Genomic DNA, 20,454 nt, shown 5'->3' with positions numbered 1-20,454 from the left:
GTAGAGACACGGGCAGACAGGAGCACCTCGGCTTAGCGGAAAATCAAAAGGGGTGTGTCCACCAGCGAGCACTGCGGAGCAAACTACATCAGTGAGTCTTTCCTACCAGCGAGGCACCGACCCGAGGGAACTTGCAGGAGGAAGGGAAGGGCAACCATTGGAACGGCACAGCGCTCATCTGGAACGGCTCTCGGCAGGGATGCAAGACAGTATCTGAAGTTCAAGCACGGCTGCGAGGGTGCCGTCCAAGCGGCCACAATTGCCTGGTTTCACAGACCCCGACTAGAACTAAAGCTAACTCTGATGAGCAAGTCCAAGACGAGTACTAATCAGGGTCTGGGAAATAAGCCGAATGCGTTTGCTGCATCTGCCTATAACTTAACATCTCTCTGCTGCAATCTTCCCAAGAGGTGGGACACTGGTCTGCCTGTTCTGATGATATTAGAAGTAGTCACACGTTAACTGTCGTACCAGCGGGAGCTATCTTAATACACAGCTCCTATTTTAATATGCAAGAAACACCATCAGCCGGACGTCTAACAGAACATTTCAGATTCAGAGGGTCTGGGCAATGCAATAGTACGAATGCTTACAACAAGCCAAGATGACAAAGTGTAACACATGGTCACAGAACCATGTGAGGAATCTGTCTCTCTTACTGGTGCTCCTCTGCGAGTTGCTTCTGCATGTCCGGCATGTACTGAGGACCCGGGGCTGTCATTCCCATGAACTGAGGCTGTCCCATGTACTGCATCCCAGCAGCCTGCATGGATCCCATCGGCATTCCCCCCTGTCAAAACCAAACGCAAACAATGCAACAACCGGGCAATCCGACCAAGCTTTCAACACCAGGCGTGGAAATAAGACCCCCATTGCATAGCAGTGTGATCCATTCCTGCTTTTCCTAGGAGTTTAATAATAAGACATGCCTGAGCTTATTGCCTATGCACAGCGTCTAATCAAGCTCAAATTAACACCTGGAATGGGTGAAACTGCTATGCAATAGGAGTTGTATTCCCATCCCTCAGCACTTGATCATACAACAGGTAAACACTGAAAAAGGATTAATTGTAGCAACGCTGGTCTAGACTTGGTTTCTACTAAATAACTTGGCAATAATACTGCCGTTGAAATGTGTTTCACGGAAGAATCCGAACAAGAAAGAAAGGCAGTTTGTTCTCTCCCCACCCCAGTCTTTCTCTTCACTGAGCCTTTAAATAATTCACCCAAAATTCAGAATATTTGATCAAACAAAACAGTGAAACCCCTTTGACTACAAGCCCTCTGATTTGCTTTGGTTTTTTAGAAACACCAGGAGATAATAAACTCCAACGCTCCAGGCTTAGTGCATCACCTCAGTGTGCTCTACTTGCATGAGTGTGTGCTGCTGGCAGAATCAGGCTGGTCTTGCAAGAATTGGGCAAAGAGCGTCTGGGTGATGTGAACGCCCGTCACAAGACCCGTCACGATTTCTGAAAACAGCACACACCAGGAACAGCTCGTCTGTATTTCAGAGTGCTTCAAAAGAGCTTCTGAATCCAGCAAGATGAGACCAGATCACCGTGGTTTCGAACCAGACCAGCTTTACTTAATTCTCCCCTGCAATGAGCACACCTCCCTTGTTCAGAGGCACCACGGGTTCCTCCCACAGAATTAAAGAGGATTAAAAATCTCAAAACCTACCTGCATTGGCATGGTGCCCGGGGGCATCTGAGAGCCAAAGTTCACACCCATCATGCCTTGCATGTTCGGCTGCATCACTTGCATCATGGGATAGCCTGGCTGCTGCTGCTGCTGCTGCTGCTGCATTGGCATCATCCCTAAAACCAAACGGTTAGGCTCTGAGAAACCAACACCAGATTAACATGGCTGGGAGTATAGAAATGCTCCTCCTTGTTATCACTGGTACCCCTTTAATTCTGTTAAAACAAGCAATTCCTCTGAAAGACAGCACTGCAATGTAGAATGACTGGCCCTATGGTACACAGTAGAAGCAATCAGACCATGTTAACTACAGACAGTTATCTGAAGAGTTCAGGGTTAGTTAACTAGAAGGTGCTCAGCACAGTAGGTGCGGGTCCAGCATTAACGTTAAGAAGTAGGAGATAGTTTATTAACAAGGTTAGCACTCTCTTAAACACTAGCCCATTCCAATAAAACACAGGAATTAAAGAACTTTTCTTTCTCGCCACCTCATTTACAAGAGCGTTAAACACTGACTTGAATAAAGAGCAGCTAATTGTCTCAAATCTATTTTTGTTGCCTTGTACGTAATCAACGCTGTTTCAAACTGCACTGTCCCAACGCCCTGTCCATCAAACACCATGATTACTACTGTGTTGTGTAAAGCACTTTAAAGGGCTCTCTGTGGGGTTCTGCTTCAGTAACATCTCATCTGTCATCATCATGCATCAGCGCTGCTACAGTCTGTTCCAGATTATTGTATTAATACACTTCAGAGCTGTACAACAGAGACAGGTTTTCGGCATTTAGGCAATTTGAGTTTAACATTTTTTTTTCTATTTAAAAATGCAGAGAAGAGGTTTGAAAACGGCTTCAGCGAAGCAGGATGCACGGCTCGTTAATAATCGTCTGATTCAGCTCAATTACCTCACAGCTAATGAGACAGAATCACAGGGCTATTGGCTTTTAATCAGCTCCACATGCACACGCGTCTTGCAAGACATCAGACTGTTGCAGACACAGTAGCTCTTGGAAGGATGAATCAATGGTACTTTTCTTCACACAAAACCCAGCCACATGTAGTCGAATTGCCGTGCTTGTCTTACTCTGAACGCTATAGCATGATCTCACTAATGCTGGGTAACATCATCCAGGACCTTTTCTATTAGGAGATGTGTCTCAACAGTCAGACTCACCTTGTGAAGGTCCAAGGCTCCCTGCAACAGGGAACATGAAGCTGTAAGCAAGAATAAATACCAGGTTACTCTTTGTAAAGCATTACAGGTTATTGATTTTCCTTAGTCTCTGAATCCCATGTTGGCGATGGGTTGGTTACAGCAGCAAGCTGCACAATCAGGACTGAGTGCTGCAGTTAAGACAAGACAGCAGCAATGAAAACTTCAATCACGCCAGCCCAGGTGAAGATGATGATATATCCTAGTCTAATGGGGGCATTCAAGACGGGCATACATGTGAATGGGCTTAAAAACAACCGTTATGATTTACATTACACACTACTGACAATAGCAGAAATAATAATATAAATAATGTATTGAGTGAAACACAAAAGATAACGATGACAATAAATCATTCAGCCGCTGTCACGGATCAGACACACACTAGAGTCCCGAGTCAACATCAGGTTAAACTGGCAGGATGAGAAACAAAGACCACGCTCGCTTTCACTCCTGGAACTTCTACACTCATCAGAACGTCTTCCAGGGAGTTTGCACTTTCAGATGGTACAAACCCAAAACACGATTTCATCACACAGCTCCGGGCAGCTGCGCCCCAGTCGCTTCACATTGCATTCAGTCATTCTGACAATCCTGTGACGCTTCTGCAACCTGTCAGTGGTGACACAGTGCTGCAGCCCTTTCAGTGCGAACAGCAGTTGAGTGATGCATTCGCCACAAACAGTAAAAACCAAGGTTTACAAAGCAGCCAAAGGGAGGTGAAACCTACACTTTACAAGTGCATAGCATTAGAAAACTATTTATTCATTTATTTTACCCACGCAAGGCCAAACTACTTGTGTATGAAGACAAGCTACAATAATTTAACCAAACAAAGAACTCAAGCTCACATAATGCATATGCTTAGGGAAACGCTGGCTTTTGAGGATTGTAAACTTGATGGCAAAGTGGGTGACAGTACTGGATCATGCAAATAGGAATTTACAAGGTCTCGACATCAAATGATGTTGCACTAGCAAACGTACTTTGTTCAAAACCAGGATCCTGCACAGAGACGAGCAGGGGCTTTGAGAAGTGAACTGGAAAGCAATGCAGGTTTATAAAGGATAGAAAGCTTGGACTATGGTGTCCGAACAGTCAGACTGACCGGCCTGACCTGTCCTGCTTCAGCCAGCGATATTTAGGGATTGATATTAACCAGCCATCATGAGCATACTGGAGCAGAGAGGGGGAAACATTAGAATGCAGGATCTCAGCCATTTAGAAAAGACAGTATTCTCATCACTCCCTTTAAAAGATAACCTGTACAGTAAATCCCTGAAGAATATATTTGTGGTGTCAATTAAAAAAACTAATAAAAACTTAAAAACTATTGTAAACTTCAATTTTCAATATGGACATCTGAAATAAACAAGCCTGGCGATCAGCTTCATTCCAGCTGGCCCCCGTCTCCGCTCTCGTTTCAGCTGGTATCAGCGGGAGTTTGTCACTAGATCTGCACACGAGTCACATTCTACTCCGTTACACAAGGGAAACGGAGACCAGGGAATGAAATATTTAAGAGATCCTGACGGCTCCTTCTGGAAGGGTCTTAAATTATTTACAAGCCTCGCGAGCACAGACTTGTTGCTGGGAGAATCATGAATTGTAAAATCCTCAGGTGTTGGGGGGGGGGGGGGACTCATAAGCTAGGGATCTTTCATCTTATAAAATTTTAAAACAGCTACTGTACATAAAACACCTTCAAACACAGCTATTGGTTCATTATACCTTTTTTCAGAGCCATAACTTCTATGCAGACACTGCACTGCAATGTCCATGGAGAGAAATACAACAAGACTCTCTCTACACAGAGTCAACGCAGGTCACAAACTGCAATGCAATGGAGAGAAATACAACAAGACTCTCTCTGCACAGAGTCAACGCAGGTCACAAACTGCAATGCAATGTCCATGGAGAGAAATACAACAAGACTCTCTCTACACAGAGTCAACGCAGGTCACAAACTGCAACAATGGAGAGAAATACAACAAGACTCTCTCTGCACAGAGTCAATGCAGGTCACAAAACTGCAATGGGCACAAACTGCAATGCAAATGGAGAGAAATACAACAAGACTCTCTCTGCACAACAAGAAATACAACTCTGTCAACGCAGGTCACAAACTGCAATGCAATGTCCATGGAGAGAAATACAACAAGACTCTCTCTACACAGAGTCAACGCAGGTCACAAACTGCAATGCAATGGAGAGAAATACAACAAGACTCTCTCTGCACATAGTCAACGCAGGTCACAAACTGCAATGCAATGGAGAGAAATACAACAAGACTCTCTCTGCACAGAGTCAACGCAGGTCACAAACTGCAACGCAATGGGCGTTTAACTGCTGTATCCCCAGTTCTGAACACCAGGGCATGTAAAAGCTAGTGATGCCACTGCCCCGACACCCAGATCAAGCACGACAGTTACAGTAAAAACGCCAGCTAAAAACGTGGGTGTCGTCACAGCTCCTGTACAGGCTGGGGTTCAAGATTGGATGCTTAATTAAAATGCCAGCACAGCTGCAAAGTCTAATTGATATGCAGCTATGATATCTGAAAAAGTCCCCAAAGAACCAGCGAATTACCATTACAAACGTGCTCCAGTTTCCCAGCTGAGCAGCAGGCTTACATAAAAAAACAAATAATTTCACCTTCATAGTCCACAAACAAGGAATTTTTATAAAATGGAGTGCGGTCATCCAAAATGCTACACCGACTACTGCGAGGTCAACACACCTGACTTGTAGAACTTGAAAAGAGATTTCAATTCAGTGCAAGAGTATATACAGCATGGAAATACTTTCAATAGATAAAAATAGCCAGACCCATGCCCTGAATCGAGCAACAAAAGCATTCTGCCTGCACTGTCTCTTTACCCAGTCTGCTGCATGCTCCCAGGTGGAGATAACGCAGCGTCCCAGCGCCAGAAGCCTCACACTAACAACATGATCACTCACCTCTGCACGATGCTTTGAAACTGTACCGCGTCCAACTGAACCTACAGTCAATTATCTCTGCTGCAGTGAAGTTTCAATCACATGCAACTCAGTTGTCTTTCTTATATATCACAATTGCTTCAATGGATAGAAGGGTCTACAATAATTTGTGCTTATTGACTTTTTTCAATCAGTAAATACACTAAAGGTTTATACTATAGATTATATAGCGAATTCGCCACACATGAAATGACGCCACTGTTTAAGTAAACAGTATGTTTAATTTTTAGGAAAGACGGAAGAAATGGATTGGAGCAATACCCCAGCAGGAAGGACACAGGTGTATTAAATCGCATTAACACCCACTACAGTAAAAACATTATACAGGTGAACCAGCTGCAATACAAAGGAAACGCCCCAAACCTTTTCCTTATCATCAACTAAAAAATACAAGTTACTTGTGTGTTACTATTGTATTATCAGTTATTACAAAAATACACTAGATTCAATTACTAGACTTGTGATTAAGATATCGTTTCCATTAAAATGAGTGAGTCACCAATTTACTGACAAAAACACGACCCTGAATCACACCTGTGGAAATAGATTTAAAACTAAAACACGTGTTATTGTGTACGTTTTAAGACAATGTATACTTTTTAACACGTCATAATAAGTTGCTTGTTTTACTTTCACTGGTGTTATTTTCTTAACTGGCAATGATGAATAGTCAACTCATCTATACGGCGGCAGGGCTTAAAGGGACAGGAATAAATGACTTCAGTATTGAGCAAACTGCCTTAGCATGCCATAGATAGAGGAAATATGTGACAAAACCATGACTGATCCGGCAAGGCGTAATCTGTAAAAAATAGAAACCACTAGACTGGCAGATTATCCGTTTTTATAACAAATGAATGAATGAATGAATGATCATCCGAGATTACACAACTTCCCAACACCTGTAAATCGCCTTGGATAAAGGCGTCTGCAAAATAAATTAAGAACTTAATATAACTGATCATTATTTAATAATATCATTTCATCAAATTGGGAAGCATTACATTGAACAGGGAAAGACTTCGCATCCTTTAAAAACCAAATACGAGTGTTTCAGCAAATTGAATTAAAACAACAATACAAATACTATACACAATGACAAAATATATTAATTTGCATTAATACGCATTCTGCTGTTTGTTTGTTTTAAAGCAAATATAAATAAATTACATAAACAAATAATCATCCGTCACACCTGCCTGTGAAATACCTAGACTAGTAAAATACGAATACAAGGAGGGAAAAGAAGTGAGTGAAAAACACATCTGTGTGACACAGCGCGGATATTATTATTATTAACACGATTAAAATGTGCCAATTCACTAATTCAGACGGTTTAGCAGAGAAACAAATGAGGAGACTGTCTCGATTTGAGGGGTAGGGGGGAAAACGCACAACACGACAGCGCCCATTTCGTTTTAAATACTTGAGCAATTACAGCTTCAGCAGCGCTATCAATACGATCCGAGACAGACCATTAAAGTGCAATCGTTTCAATAAGAAATCCCGTTTAGCATACCTGCCGCCTCCGCCAGCTCCCGGCCGTAGCGCCATCTTTACAACAACAAACCAGGCGATTTGAAAGCGTCAGCCCTGCCGAGAAACACGCAGGAGCTTCCGGGTCAGCCGCCGAGAGCTCCTCCGAGCAGCCGTGAAGAGAGAAAAGGGGCTCCTCTCCTCAGTGTTATTGAGAAAGGGGCTCCTCTCCTCAGTGTTATTGAGAAAGGGGCTCCTCTCCTCAGTGTTATTGAGAAAGGGGCTCCTCTCCTCAGTGTTATTGAGAAAGGGGCTCCTCTCCTCAGTGTTATTGAGAAAGGGGCTCCTCTCCTCAGTGTTATTGAGAAAGGGGCTCCTCTCCTCAGTGTTATTGAGAAAGGGGCTCCTCTCCTCAGTGTTATTGAGGAAGGGGCTCCTCTCCTCAGTGTTATTGAGAAAGGGGCTCCTCTCCTCAGTGTTATTGAGGAAGGGGCTCCTCTCCTCAGTGTTATTGAGAAAGGGGCTCCTCTCCTCAGTGTTATTGAGAAAGGGGCTCCTCTCCTCAGTGTTATTGAGGAAGGGGCTCCTCTCCTCAGTGTTATTGAGAAAGGGGCTCCTCTCCTCAGTGTTATTGAGAAAGGGGCTCCTCTCCTCAGTGTTATTGAGAAAGGGGCTCCTCTCCTCAGTGTTATTGAGAAAGGGGCTCCTCTCCTCAGTGTTATTGAGAAAGGGGCTCCTCTCCTCAGTGTTATTGAGAAAGGGGCTCCTCTCCTCAGTGTTATTGAGAAAGGGGCTCCTCTCCTCAGTGTTATTGAGAAAGGGGCTCCTCTCCTCAGTGTTATTGAGAAAGGGGCTCCTCTCCTCAGTGTTATTGAGAAAGGGGCTCCTCTCCTCAGTGTTATTGAGAAAGGGGCTCCTCTCCTCAGTGTTATTGAGAAAGGGGCTCCTCTCCTCAGTGTTATTGAGAAAGGGGCTCCTCTCCTCAGTGTTATTGAGAAAGGGGCTCCTCTCCTCAGTGTTATTGAGAAAGGGGCTCCTCTCCTCAGTGTTATTGAGAAAGGGGCTCCTCTCCTCAGTGTTATTGAGAAAGGGGCTCCTCTCCTCAGTGTTATTGAGAAAGGGGCTCCTCTCCTCAGTGTTATTGAGAAAGGGGCTCCTCTCCTCAGTGTTATTGAGAAAGGGGCTCCTCTCCTCAGTGTTATTGAGAAAGGGGCTCCTCTCCTCAGTGTTATTGAGAAAGGGGCTCCTCTCCTCAGTGTTATTGAGAAAGGGGCTCCTCTCCTCAGTGTTATTGAGAAAGGGGCTCCTCTCCTCAGTGTTATTGAGAAAGGGGCTCCTCTCCTCAGTGTTATTGAGAAAGGGGCTCCTCTCCTCAGTGTTATTGAGAAAGGGGCTCCTCTCCTCAGTGTTATTGAGAAAGGGGCTCCTCTCCTCAGTGTTATTGAGAAAGGGGCTCCTCTCCTCAGTGTTATTGAGAAAGGGGCTCCTCTCCTCAGTGTTATTGAGAAAGGGGCTCCTCTCCTCAGTGTTATTGAGAAAGGGGCTCCTCTCCTCAGTGTTATTGAGGAAGGGGCTCCTCTCCTCAGTGTTATTGAGAAAGGGGCTCCTCTCCTCAGTGTTATTGAGAAAGGGGCTCCTCTCCTCAGTGTTATTGAGGAAGGGGCTCCTCTCCTCAGTGTTATTGAGAAAGGGGCTCCTCTCCTCAGTGTTATTGAGAAAGGGGCTCCTCTCCTCAGTGTTATTGAGAAAGGGGCTCCTCTCCTCAGTGTTATTGAGAAAGGGGCTCCTCTCCTCAGTGTTATTGAGAAAGGGGCTCCTCTCCTCAGTGTTATTGAGAAAGGGGCTCCTCTCCTCAGTGTTATTGAGAAAGGGGCTCCTCTCCTCAGTGTTATTGAGAAAGGGGCTCCTCTCCTCAGTGTTATTGAGAAAGGGGCTCCTCTCCTCAGTGTTATTGAGAAAGGGGCTCCTCTCCTCAGTGTTATTGAGAAAGGGGCTCCTCTCCTCAGTGTTATTGAGAAAGGGGCTCCTCTCCTCAGTGTTATTGAGAAAGGGGCTCCTCTCCTCAGTGTTATTGAGAAAGGGGCTCCTCTCCTCAGTGTTATTGAGAAAGGGGCTCCTCTCCTCAGTGTTATTGAGAAAGGGGCTCCTCTCCTCAGTGTTATTGAGAAAGGGGCTCCTCTCCTCAGTGTTATTGAGAAAGGGGCTCCTCTCCTCAGTGTTATTGAGGAAGGGGCTCCTCTCCTCAGTGTTATTGAGAAAGGGGCTCCTCTCCTCAGTGTTATTGAGAAAGGGGCTCCTCTCCTCAGTGTTATTGAGAAAGGGGCTCCTCTCCTCAGTGTTATTGAGAAAGGGGCTCCTCTCCTCAGTGTTATTGAGAAAGGGGCTCCTCTCCTCAGTGTTATTGAGAAAGGGGCTCCTCTCCTCAGTGTTATTGAGAAAGGGGCTCCTCTCCTCAGTGTTATTGAGAAAGGGGCTCCTCTCCTCAGTGTTATTGAGAAAGGGGCTCCTCTCCTCAGTGTTATTGAGAAAGGGGCTCCTCTCCTCAGTGTTATTGAGAAAGGGGCTCCTCTCCTCAGTGTTATTGAGAAAGGGGCTCCTCTCCTCAGTGTTATTGAGAAAGGGGCTCCTCTCCTCAGTGTTATTGAGGAAGGGGCTCCTCTCCTCAGTGTTATTGAGGAAGGGGCTCCTCTCCTCAGTGTTATTGAGAAAGGGGCTCCTCTCCTCAGTGTTATTGAGAAAGGGGCTCCTCTCCTCAGTGTTATTGAGAAAGGGGCTCCTCTCCTCAGTGTTATTGAGAAAGGGGCTCCTCTCCTCAGTGTTATTGAGAAAGGGGCTCCTCTCCTCAGTGTTATTGAGAAAGGGGCTCCTCTCCTCAGTGTTATTGAGAAAGGGGCTCCTCTCCTCAGTGTTATTGAGGAAGGGGCTCCTCTCCTCAGTGTTATTGAGGAAGGGGCTCCTCTCCTCAGTGTTATTGAGAAAGGGGCTCCTCTCCTCAGTGTTATTGAGAAAGGGGCTCCTCTCCTCAGTGTTATTGAGGAAGGGGCTCCTCTCCTCAGTGTTATTGAGAAAGGGGCTCCTCTCCTCAGTGTTATTGAGAAAGGGGCTCCTCTCCTCAGTGTTATTGAGAAAGGGGCTCCTCTCCTCAGTGTTATTGAGAAAGGGGCTCCTCTCCTCAGTGTTATTGAGAAAGGGGCTCCTCTCCTCAGTGTTATTGAGGAAGGGGCTCCTCTCCTCAGTGTTATTGAGAAAGGGGCTCCTCTCCTCAGTGTTATTGAGAAAGGGGCTCCTCTCCTCAGTGTTATTGAGGAAGGGGCTCCTCTCCTCAGTGTTATTGAGAAAGGGGCTCCTCTCCTCAGTGTTATTGAGAAAGGGGCTCCTCTCCTCAGTGTTATTGAGAAAGGGGCTCCTCTCCTCAGTGTTATTGAGAAAGGGGCTCCTCTCCTCAGTGTTATTGAGGAAGGGGCTCCTCTCCTCAGTGTTATTGAGAAAGGGGCTCCTCTCCTCAGTGTTATTGAGAAAGGGGCTCCTCTCCTCAGTGTTATTGAGAAAGGGGCTCCTCTCCTCAGTGTTATTGAGGAAGGGGCTCCTCTCCTCAGTGTTATTGAGAAAGGGGCTCCTCTCCTCAGTGTTATTGAGAAAGGGGCTCCTCTCCTCAGTGTTATTCACAAAGTGCCGTGGCTATATTTAAAACACAGAATGAAGGCGCAATGTAAGATTGGAAAGCGACAGCCAAGAATAAAACACGTACAGTGGAAGGTCACACTGCCCTGCAACATCTCAGTATGTAACGGCTATCGCATATTTACACGACACCCTGGGGTTTGATGGTTCCGTTAATGCTGACACAACGTATGTGGTACATTTATAATCTCCGTAAAAATTAGATCCCTTCTCTTTTGTAATATATCGGTATTATTATTATTTAAACAAACGTATCACTTCTGACCAGTTTAAACCAGTTCTGGCCACAGCTGCAATCTTGGTGCTAGACTGGTTTGCCGACATTCCCTGAGCCTGGTTAATTTTAGCAAGGCAATCTCATAGAAACCTCAAGCCCCCTTTTACAGAAAAAAAACAATCCACACAGAATTTCAGACTTTGAAGGAAGGTGGCTTTTTAATGACAGTGAAACCTGCATTAGTAACATTTCTGATTGCTGAATCACACTGCCTCCTTTACTCACCTATTGAATGCCAGACTAATATCTGGTTTTACTACAGTTAATAAATACATACTGTACCTCTAATTATCAGTCTGCTGAGCAACAGTAACACAAGGTGTATAACAAAGTATAAAATGATTCTGTCTGTAATGAACACTTTCATTCAGCAGCCACTTATCCCACAGTGTTTGAACTGCTATATAAAGAGTGTAGAGGTAGCTCCAGCAGCGCCTTGCTGTCTACAGGCACTGCAAACCCCAGAGCCCTGCCCCAGGAGCTGTTGCAGCACTGGGGTAGTTATCTTTATATCACACCTGGGCACCGCTATAACTGGAATCGTGCAGTGCATAATTAATTGCAATGTAACTGTGGTTGAATCTGGGCATGCCTGCGTAAATGCAATTATAATTATCTCAAGTAACTGATCGATCCCAGTTTCAATCACGCCTGTATTTGTCATTCGATCGTTATTCTTGTATTTTCAACCCCTTTGGTGACCCCGATTTGTTTTAAAATAAATAAGTAAAAGTTGTTTAATAGTCTATTTCTGTATTTGTAGCTGTGATTATTACTGCTGGTTATTTAGAAGAAACAGAGTTAAGCATGTTAATGTGAGGAGCGGTTTGTGCTACTTTTTAGTGTAATTGTAATTATAATTATTGCAGTATAATTCTAATTGAACACAATAGCTTTGTGATTGCAATTTCAAACAACTCTGCTGTAACTGTAATTGACCCAGGTCTGCTTTATTTGGTTGCTCTTTGCTGCGATACATTTCCAGATTCGTTCAGTCGTGACGGTGACGGGCTGCCCTGTCAACTCGCACTCGTCTCTGCGGGGGCGCTGGGGGCCTTTTCTGCTTTCTCCTCTTTGTTTTTTTTCTGCTTTGGTTTTCTGGAAAAGAAACAAGAGAATCACAGCGCTGTCACTGAGTTTCAGAGAAACATCAGCATCTCGTTCTCTCTCTCTCTCTTTCTCTCTCGTGTCTGAGGAGGTTCACACAGTGCTCTTACCGCTTCGCGTTTCCTTTCCCCTTCCCCTTCATCAGGTACAGTGGGGTGGTCCGGATCGTCTCCCTCCTTGGTGGTCTCTTCATCAGCCTGTTCTTCTGTTTACTGCAGGAGGGAACAGGACAGGACTCGGATCACAGCTACAGAATCCTCTCCCACATTCCATGTCCGATCCCCTCCCAGAGATGGCAGCTTATGCTCAGTTGATTCCTGGTTTTTAATGCAATAAGCAGCTTCATCCCCTTTAAAACGTGATGCTTACCTGTGCAGTTTTTTGAATCCGATCATGTAGTCAGGGACCGGGCACCCGGCCTGCCTGATGACATTTGCGATGCTGGAAACGAGAGAAAGCAAGATTTTACCACGAAGTGCAGCAGCAGCAAACAACATGGCTGTCAGCACAAGGTCATCATCACAGAGTAAAACAGGAACCTGCCTTCTTAGTAAGGGTTTATCCTCTTCTGTGAATAACGTGATGGCTTTACCCCTGTTCCCTGCTCTTCCAGTTCGGCCTGGAAAGCATAGGAATCATTTCAATTAATAGCATTTAAACCCCGTTCATAGGGCTGCAAATAAAGATCTTAATGCACAGCAGCTTCATCCACTCCAGGGTTTACTACCAGCTTGACTAGCCACAGCGTATAGGTAAAACACAAGTCACACCTGAGCTTGTTACCTATACACTGGGGATAATCAAGCTCGTAGTAAAACCTGGAATGGATGAAACTGCTATGCAATAGGAGTCTTATTACCACCCCTGAACTGGAAGGTGTGTTTTGTAAATGCATTCTGCGTCAGACTCACCTATCCGGTGGATGTACTCTACTGAGCTGGTGGGGAAGTCATAGTTGATCACCAGGTTGACCCCTTTAAAGTCAATCCCTCGGGCCAGGAGGGCTGTGCAGATCAGCACCCAAATCTTCCCGGCTCGGAAACTCTTCACCACATTATCTCTCTGCAGGGTAACGGAGGGGAGAGAAACTTCGAGGGATGCTTGTTCCGATCACATGCACAGGATTTCAAGCAGCAAGCACATGCATCAAGCGATTATCAAGCGAATAAACAAAGCAGGTCTAGAATCCTGTAGTGGAGCTGAAACTCTGTGCTACATTGCTGCTCTGTGCTGGTTCCAGGTTACTGTACCTGCTGCTGCGTCCGCTCGGCGTGGATCACTTCCACATTGATGCCTTCGTAGATGAGTTCGTGGAACAGCTCTTTGGCTCTCTCTATGGACTGCACGAACACCAGCACTGGAGGCAAAAAACCCTGGTGGAAAAATGAACAGCAAAAACAAAGATTCTAGACAGAATCTCTCATTGGAGGCAATTAAAGGGCTATTGAGAGATGTGCATTTACAACACTTGCCATACCCACCTCTGAAAAGGCTCATGCTGGAGTATAACAGCGGCTTACCTTCTTAACCAGATCCCTCATTGCCACAAGCTTCCCGTTTTCAGTGCCCACAAACAGCAGCTGCTGTTCTACAGTCTCCACAGCCGAGTTCCTGAACAGAGAGACAGAGGAGATGAGTGAAGGCACAGGCTAGACCTAGGGAGGTCTCATTGAAGAGGCAGACTGAGATCTGCACTGGAGACTATCGCAGCTCATTCAGGAACCACAGTTAAAAAAGACATCCCAACAGATCTGAAAATAGCACACACAGGTTTCCAACTCGGAGCGATCTGACTGCAAAAAGTGCTCAAAGTCAAGCCTAGAATGGACTTCAGGACTGGATATGATTGCATTGTATAGGTTTTAGCTGTCTGGTAGATTCAGCGCCACAGTGCAAGTCTTCCCCCTTGACAACAGCATTAGGGACCCAGGGCAGCAGCATCTGCCACAGCATGTCGTACGTGAATGAAGCCCACCTCTGTCCGATGGAGACGGAGACCAGGTTGTCCAGGTTGAGTTTGCACCACTGCTCCACGTCAGGGGCGAAGGTGGCGCTGAACATGGCCCTCTTCACCAGATGTGAGGAGCACGCCATGAACACGGCAGCCAGCTGCTCCCTGAAGCCGCTCTTCCCATCCTCGAAGAGCTTGTCTGACTCGTCCACTACCAGCCACTCCACGCTGCAGAGAACCACAGAGCACACACACAGTTCAGAGAGACAGAGCGAGATCACAGCCCCAATACTAAGATCAATACCACCAATCCTAACCCAACTCAGAGACAGAGCGAGATCACAGCCCCAATACTAAGAACAATACCCCCAATCCTAACCCAACTCAGAGACAGAGCGAGATCACAGCCCCAGTACTAAGATCAATACCCTCAATCCTAACCCAACTCAGAGACAGAGTGAGATCACAACCCCAGTACTAAGATCAATACCCCCAATCCTAACCCAACTCAGAGACAGAGCGAGATCACAGCCCCAATACTAAGATCAATACCCCCAATCCTAACCCAACTCAGAGAAGGAGCGAGATCACAGCCCCAATACTAAGATCAATACCCCCAATCCTAACCCAACTCAGAGACAGAGCGAGATCACAGCCCCAGTACTAAGATCAATACCCCCAATCCTAACCCAACTCAGAGACAGAGCGAGATCACAGCCCCAGTACTAAGATCAATACCCCCAATCCTAACCCAACTCAGAGAAGGAGCGAGATCACAGCCCCAATACTAAGATCAATACCCCCAATCCTAACCCTGACTATATCACTAACCCTAATGCACACAGTTCAGCCTGAGTCAATGTGTTAAGGAGGGCACTTACTGTCTTCTGTGAATAATACAAAAATAACTGAGGGCTGCAAAATGAATGAAATCAATGAGAAGTAAACGTTCTCAGTTTCAAATCGCTGGACGCTTACTTGCTGAGATCGATTGCTGGAGGATCCTGCTTCAGCAAGTAGACCAGCCTGTTCGGGGTCGTCACCAGGATGTCTGGGGGGGGGCAGACACATTGCTATTAGTTAAACAAAATCCTGCATCTTGTAAAATCAATATTCTTAAATAAATAGCAATCTTAACATCCAAGACCATACTGACAGCCATCACTGTGTGAAGAACGGCTTGGCTCTAGACGTACGATATGAATAGCAGGGATGGAAATAACACTCCCACTGCATAGCGCTTTGATCCGTTCCTGGTTTTCCGAGTCTAGTAAGACACACCAGAGCTTGTTACCGCTACACTGTTGCTGATCAAAGCCTGGAATGGGTGAAACTGCTGTGCAATAATGAAACAGCACCGTTCTCTCTCCTGGGTCAGACTCACCGTACTTCTTGGAGGATTTGGGTCCGAATTTCTTGGCCGCCTCGGCCCCTTTGTGGATCATGTGCACCCTGAAGCCAACACCGTCGGACAGCTTGACCAGCTCCCTGTGTGTCTGAGAGACGAGCAGCGCAGTCAGTACACAGCCTGACACCACAGCGTTCCAGGAACTGGCATTTACTGAGGCCAGACACCAACAATGACATGAGAGGAGACGGGACACCAAAGAGCGGGTTTGTTTAACAACTGCCCATCAACAGGCAATTATGAGAATGAGCTTCGGCACACTTGTTCTTCCAGGACACCCTCCATGTCACTGATTTGAAAGCCTACCTGGCTGGCCAGTTCTCTGGTGGGGGAGAGGACCAGTGCTCTGAAGCCTTTGTTCATGGGCTGCTTCAGGTGGCACAGAATGGGGAGGCAGAACGCCACCGTCTTCCCCGAACCTGTGGGCGCGCACGCCAACACTTCCCGACTCTGCAAGAGAGACGAACAGAATGACCAGCTGGACACTCAGTACGCATTTGTTCCAAAAGCTTATGGGCCACACCGACAAAACCTTAGTGGAATGTGTTTTTCTCTCTGTGTTTTATTGTTAGGGTTTGTTATTTTTAACAGAAACCTACAGTCTATACTAGTTTAATAAATATGAAACACTAAGAAATTCTTACAAATTTATCTCTCTACTGCAAATACTTAAAACTTTGTGAGAAGGATCTCATGTCACATTCAGACACGTAGAATAAAAATAACACAGGGATAGCAATACGACTCCCATTGCATAGCGGTTTGATCCAGTCCTGGTTTTACTAGGCGTTTAAGACGACACACCTGAGCTTGTTAGCTCTGCACACTGTGGCTAATCAATCCCCTAGTAAAACCTGGAGTGGGTAAGAAGCTGCTATGCAACAGGAGTCTCAGTCTAGCAAGCACGTCTGCAGTGCCCCCCTCCCCCCGGCGCCCCGCTAACCCCAGGGCAGTGCGCTCACGTGCAGCATGACGGGAATGGCCTGCATCTGGATGGGGGTGGGGGCCTGGAAGCCGGCCTCCTTGATGTTGTGGATGATGCGCGGGTGGACCTTGTACTCCTCCTGCAGCTGCTCGAATGAGGTGACTGGGTCCGGCAGGTCTGAGCCGTGGGTGTAAATCTTATGCTTGTGCCTGATACCATTGACCTGGAAGCACAGAGAAAGAACGGATCATTGGGAGGGGTTAGGATCCTACAACAGTGGTCTGAGCCAACAACGAAGAAAAGAAACACACCTGCAGCATTAGGAAAAGAAAATCATATAGGGCCGAATATAATAGGGTATAACCTCCTACCGCTGCAAGTAAGAGCAGGGATGGAAATAAGTGGTTTGATCCATTCCTGGTTTCACTGGGAGTGTAATAAGGCACACCTGAATTTGTTACCTATACACCATGGCTGATCAAGCTCGTATTAAAACCTGGAACAGGTGAAACTACTCTGCAACAGGAGTCTTACTTCCATACCTGTGTTTCTCCTGCTGAAACTACCTTTGAGGTACATAACAAACCATAGCACAGGGCCAGCGATGAACTCTACTTGGCTGTGCGTGGGATTGAGGCAGACTGGGGAGGCACATTACCTTCTCCTGGTGGAGGTGCTTCAGCCTCTTCCAGGACGGCTTCTGGCTCTTTCCTGGCGGCCCCTTGGCCTTCTTATCCAGCGAGGATGTCCACAGGATGCCATCGCTCTCCGGGGCTTCAGAGTCCCCAGTGTCAGCTTCATCATCTTTAACAAGGAATACAAGATCACTACAAGAAGCATGGCACACGTGGGGCGACACTGCAGGTCCCCAGAACGTGGAGAATCATCTGACCTCTGCCTAGTTTTTTTTTTTTCCACATTTCTCCTTTGATAACAACTTCTAAAACTTAGCTGGCGGAAGACAGCATTAACCCTACTGCACACCTGGAGATTGATTCTTTCTCATTTGCTTTCCAGATTCCTCCGCTCCTCTCTTCCTCTTCCCGGCTGGGGGCGATCCCTCCGTCTCCGGCTTGGAGCCCACGTGGTGCTCATCTCTGCTCCGGACGCCGCTGCTGTTCCCGTTTGTGCTGAAGAAGTCCGGCACGCTGCTGGAGGAGTCTGTCCACTCGCTTTTCTTGGATTTCACCACCTGAGCAAAAGAGACACACACGACTCAGGGCTGCCGTTTCCAATTCTTTAACTGTGGCACTGATACAGAAACCTGCGCAGAATTGTCCTAGTGAGTACTGGCAAGTGTTTTTTTGATTGGCTTTTAAAAAATGTTATAATTTGACCATGGCCCAGGAATGGGATGTTTCATCAAAATCTACAACAAACACAGTCCTGGTGGGAGTAGTTCCATCAGTGCAATGTATTACTGAAATGCTCAGGACGCTGTGCAATCAGACCCCTCCCCTATAGCTGCATACCTCCACAGACTCACAAGTGTGGCTTATTCCTGCTGCTGCAATCCCTTCAAAGTAGATGTAGCCAAGGTCTGATTCCTGGCCCCTGGTCATTTCAGTAATATATCTACCAGCCCTGGGTGCAGAACTAGTGAGGGTCTTACCCTGCTAAATACGGCATGCAACAGCAGGGACGGATATAAGACTATTGCATAGCAGTTTGATCCATTCAAGAGTTTAAAATGAGCCAGATTAGTCACAGTGCATAGAGGTAACAGGCTCGTGTGTGTATTATTAAAACTAAGAATAGACGAAACTGCTACGCAATGGGAGTCTTAGTTCCATCGCTACCGCGATGCTGGTGTTTATCGATTACCAGTCATGTGTTTTTATTTAGGGATGTTGCGTCTGGTCTCTGATCAGAACACGAGCTTTGCTGATTCTGTTTTGATGCCTGTGTGTATAACCTAATGGTACCGTCAAGCAAGGAAGACACCTTCTTGTACATGAAGAAACAACAGCTTATTACACAGCGTTAAGTGATCCGCCACGCTGGTTTTGTTAACTCCGTGTCCACTCGGAGTGAACCAGCATGTGTACCGCCGGAGGGAGATACTTCACCAGCCGATACCGCTCCAGGCATGCAACACGCCGGCTCACAACACAAGACCTGCAATCCGCCCAGGTTAGCCGTCTGCACTGCATCCTCACCTTAAACCTCTCGGCGTCCTTGCCAAACTTCTTCAAATCAAACCTGGCCCCTGCTCCCAGCCTACGAAACAAGTCGAAAGCGTCCATCTTCCTTCACCAGCATGGGCGACCCAACTCACAGGCGTGGCCAATCGAGACGCAGCTCAATAGATTATTGGGATAGGTGTTCCATTAACATGCCTGTTAACCCTGATGTATCACGTGCACTAGTTTTTATTTTTTATTTTACAGCACAGTTCTGTACACCACGCACATGTGTAAAACTATAACTAGAAAAATGTGTGTGTGTGTGTGTGTGTATATATATATATATATATATATATATATATATATATATATATATATATATATATATATATATATTTAGAGTAATTCTTGCCATCTCAGGGATGGAAATAAGACTATTCTATTGCATGTCAGTTTCACCCATTCCAAGTTTTATCAGCCCCAGCGTGCAGGTAACAAGCTCAGGTGTCTTATTAAACTCCTAGTAAAAACAGGAATGGATCAAACTGTTGCGCAACGGGAGTCTTATTTCCGTCCCTGGTGCATTAAGAGTGCAACGACATTTAGTTCCACTAGGTGGGGCCATTGTATTAAAAAAAAAAAAAGATCCCTGCTTGTATTGTAATAGGTGTTGGAATTATACATAATGATGCACTGCAGGTTTCAGGAGATACATTAAAAAAGTGAATGAATGTTTTAGAGAACAAACTATCCTCCCTGTTGCTGCAGGTCAGTGACTGTGGCAATAGGCTGAAGGATAGCAGATAGAGAGGGCTGGAGGGCGCTCAGTTGACAGGTGATTCTGGATCCAGGACTTTACCAAGTACTGCTTTGTAAATGTCCACTTCCTAGTACAACCACCCCAGAGGAATTCCAGTTATCAGTGAGGATCAGTCCAGGATCTCTCCACCTTGCAGGCTGGCTGTCTGATATCCTGCTCCCTGCCAACGGTGTTATGGCAGGTCGCTCAAACGTTACGGTGCAGAGTAGCTGAAGAGAGAGACAGCGTTGATCCCTGACCCTCTGATTCGCGAACCTCGCCCCTGTTCTGAACTCTGGCATTGTGCAATAAAAAGAAATGAAAGAGGGCACATCTTATCTCTCGCCGAGGCTGTAAAAATCGCAGCTCTCGGGTTTGCTGTTCCTGTATGGCAATTGCAATCTCAGGTGTGTCTTGATTAGATAGGGTAGGTTAATGCAGTCAGAGGCGGTGAGACTTCAATCAAACACTCACTGTAATGAGTCCAGCACATAGCACATGTGTAATCAGTGCTTCGTTCTGCATACACTTATTTCACTGACACTGAAGAAGACCACTTATCAGATAAGGGAGAGGGAGAGGGCTGAGCTAAGAATGCAATAGGAAGCTGACTCAATGTAGGCTGTCAGTAGCAGCATTAACAGTCCTATCAGATTATAAGGCAGGCAAACCCAGCATGGAGTTAATATTGGAAACAGGCAACAGTTACAGGTCATTATTAGCAGCCTGGCAGGGAATCCCAGAGAACAAACTGCAGTTAAAAGTGATCCCATTTCCTATTAGTGG

General features: G+C 46.0%; 2 protein-coding genes across 6 annotated transcripts in view; both read right to left on the bottom strand.

Annotated features, from left to right (window-relative positions):
* Positions 1-7,585, bottom strand: part of synrg (synergin, gamma) — a 34,636-nt gene extending 27,051 nt beyond the window's left edge. For 2 of the 5 annotated variants that reach the window (XM_041241356.1, XM_041241358.1), the window contains exons 1-4: positions 7,438-7,583; positions 2,880-2,920; positions 1,684-1,820; positions 660-790 (exon numbers count right to left, since the gene is read on the bottom strand). In XM_041241356.1, coding sequence (XP_041097290.1) covers positions 660-790; positions 1,684-1,820; positions 2,880-2,920; positions 7,438-7,472 — 344 coding nt within the window. In that variant the 5' untranslated portion in view covers positions 7,473-7,583. Of the gene's footprint in view, positions 1-659; positions 791-1,683; positions 1,821-2,879; positions 2,921-7,437 lie in introns of all 5 variants that reach the window. The other 3 variants (XM_041241357.1, XM_041241354.1, XM_041241355.1) reach the window with 3 other exon arrangements.
* A 3,898-nt stretch (positions 7,586-11,483) lies between these two features.
* On the bottom strand, positions 11,484-19,020 carry ddx52 (DEAD (Asp-Glu-Ala-Asp) box polypeptide 52). The gene is made up of 15 exons (XM_041241382.1): positions 18,903-19,020; positions 17,728-17,935; positions 17,402-17,547; positions 16,781-16,966; positions 16,125-16,268; positions 15,795-15,906; positions 15,389-15,461; positions 14,435-14,638; positions 13,980-14,070; positions 13,710-13,832; positions 13,371-13,521; positions 13,003-13,078; positions 12,829-12,900; positions 12,570-12,671; positions 11,484-12,450 (listed from the first exon to the last, which is right to left on the bottom strand). The coding sequence occupies exons 1-15, from the start codon at positions 18,987-18,989 to the stop codon at positions 12,372-12,374; spliced, it is 1,854 nt and encodes a 617-aa protein (XP_041097316.1). The 5' UTR covers positions 18,990-19,020; the 3' UTR covers positions 11,484-12,371.
* Between the last annotated feature and the right edge of the window lie 1,434 nt (positions 19,021-20,454).

This window comes from Polyodon spathula, unplaced genomic scaffold (genome assembly GCF_017654505.1).
Source record: "Polyodon spathula isolate WHYD16114869_AA unplaced genomic scaffold, ASM1765450v1 scaffolds_766, whole genome shotgun sequence".
NCBI lineage: Eukaryota > Metazoa > Chordata > Actinopteri > Acipenseriformes > Polyodontidae > Polyodon > Polyodon spathula.
Note: the sequence above shows the minus strand (reverse complement) of the source record. Positions and strands in the feature narration are given on the sequence as shown.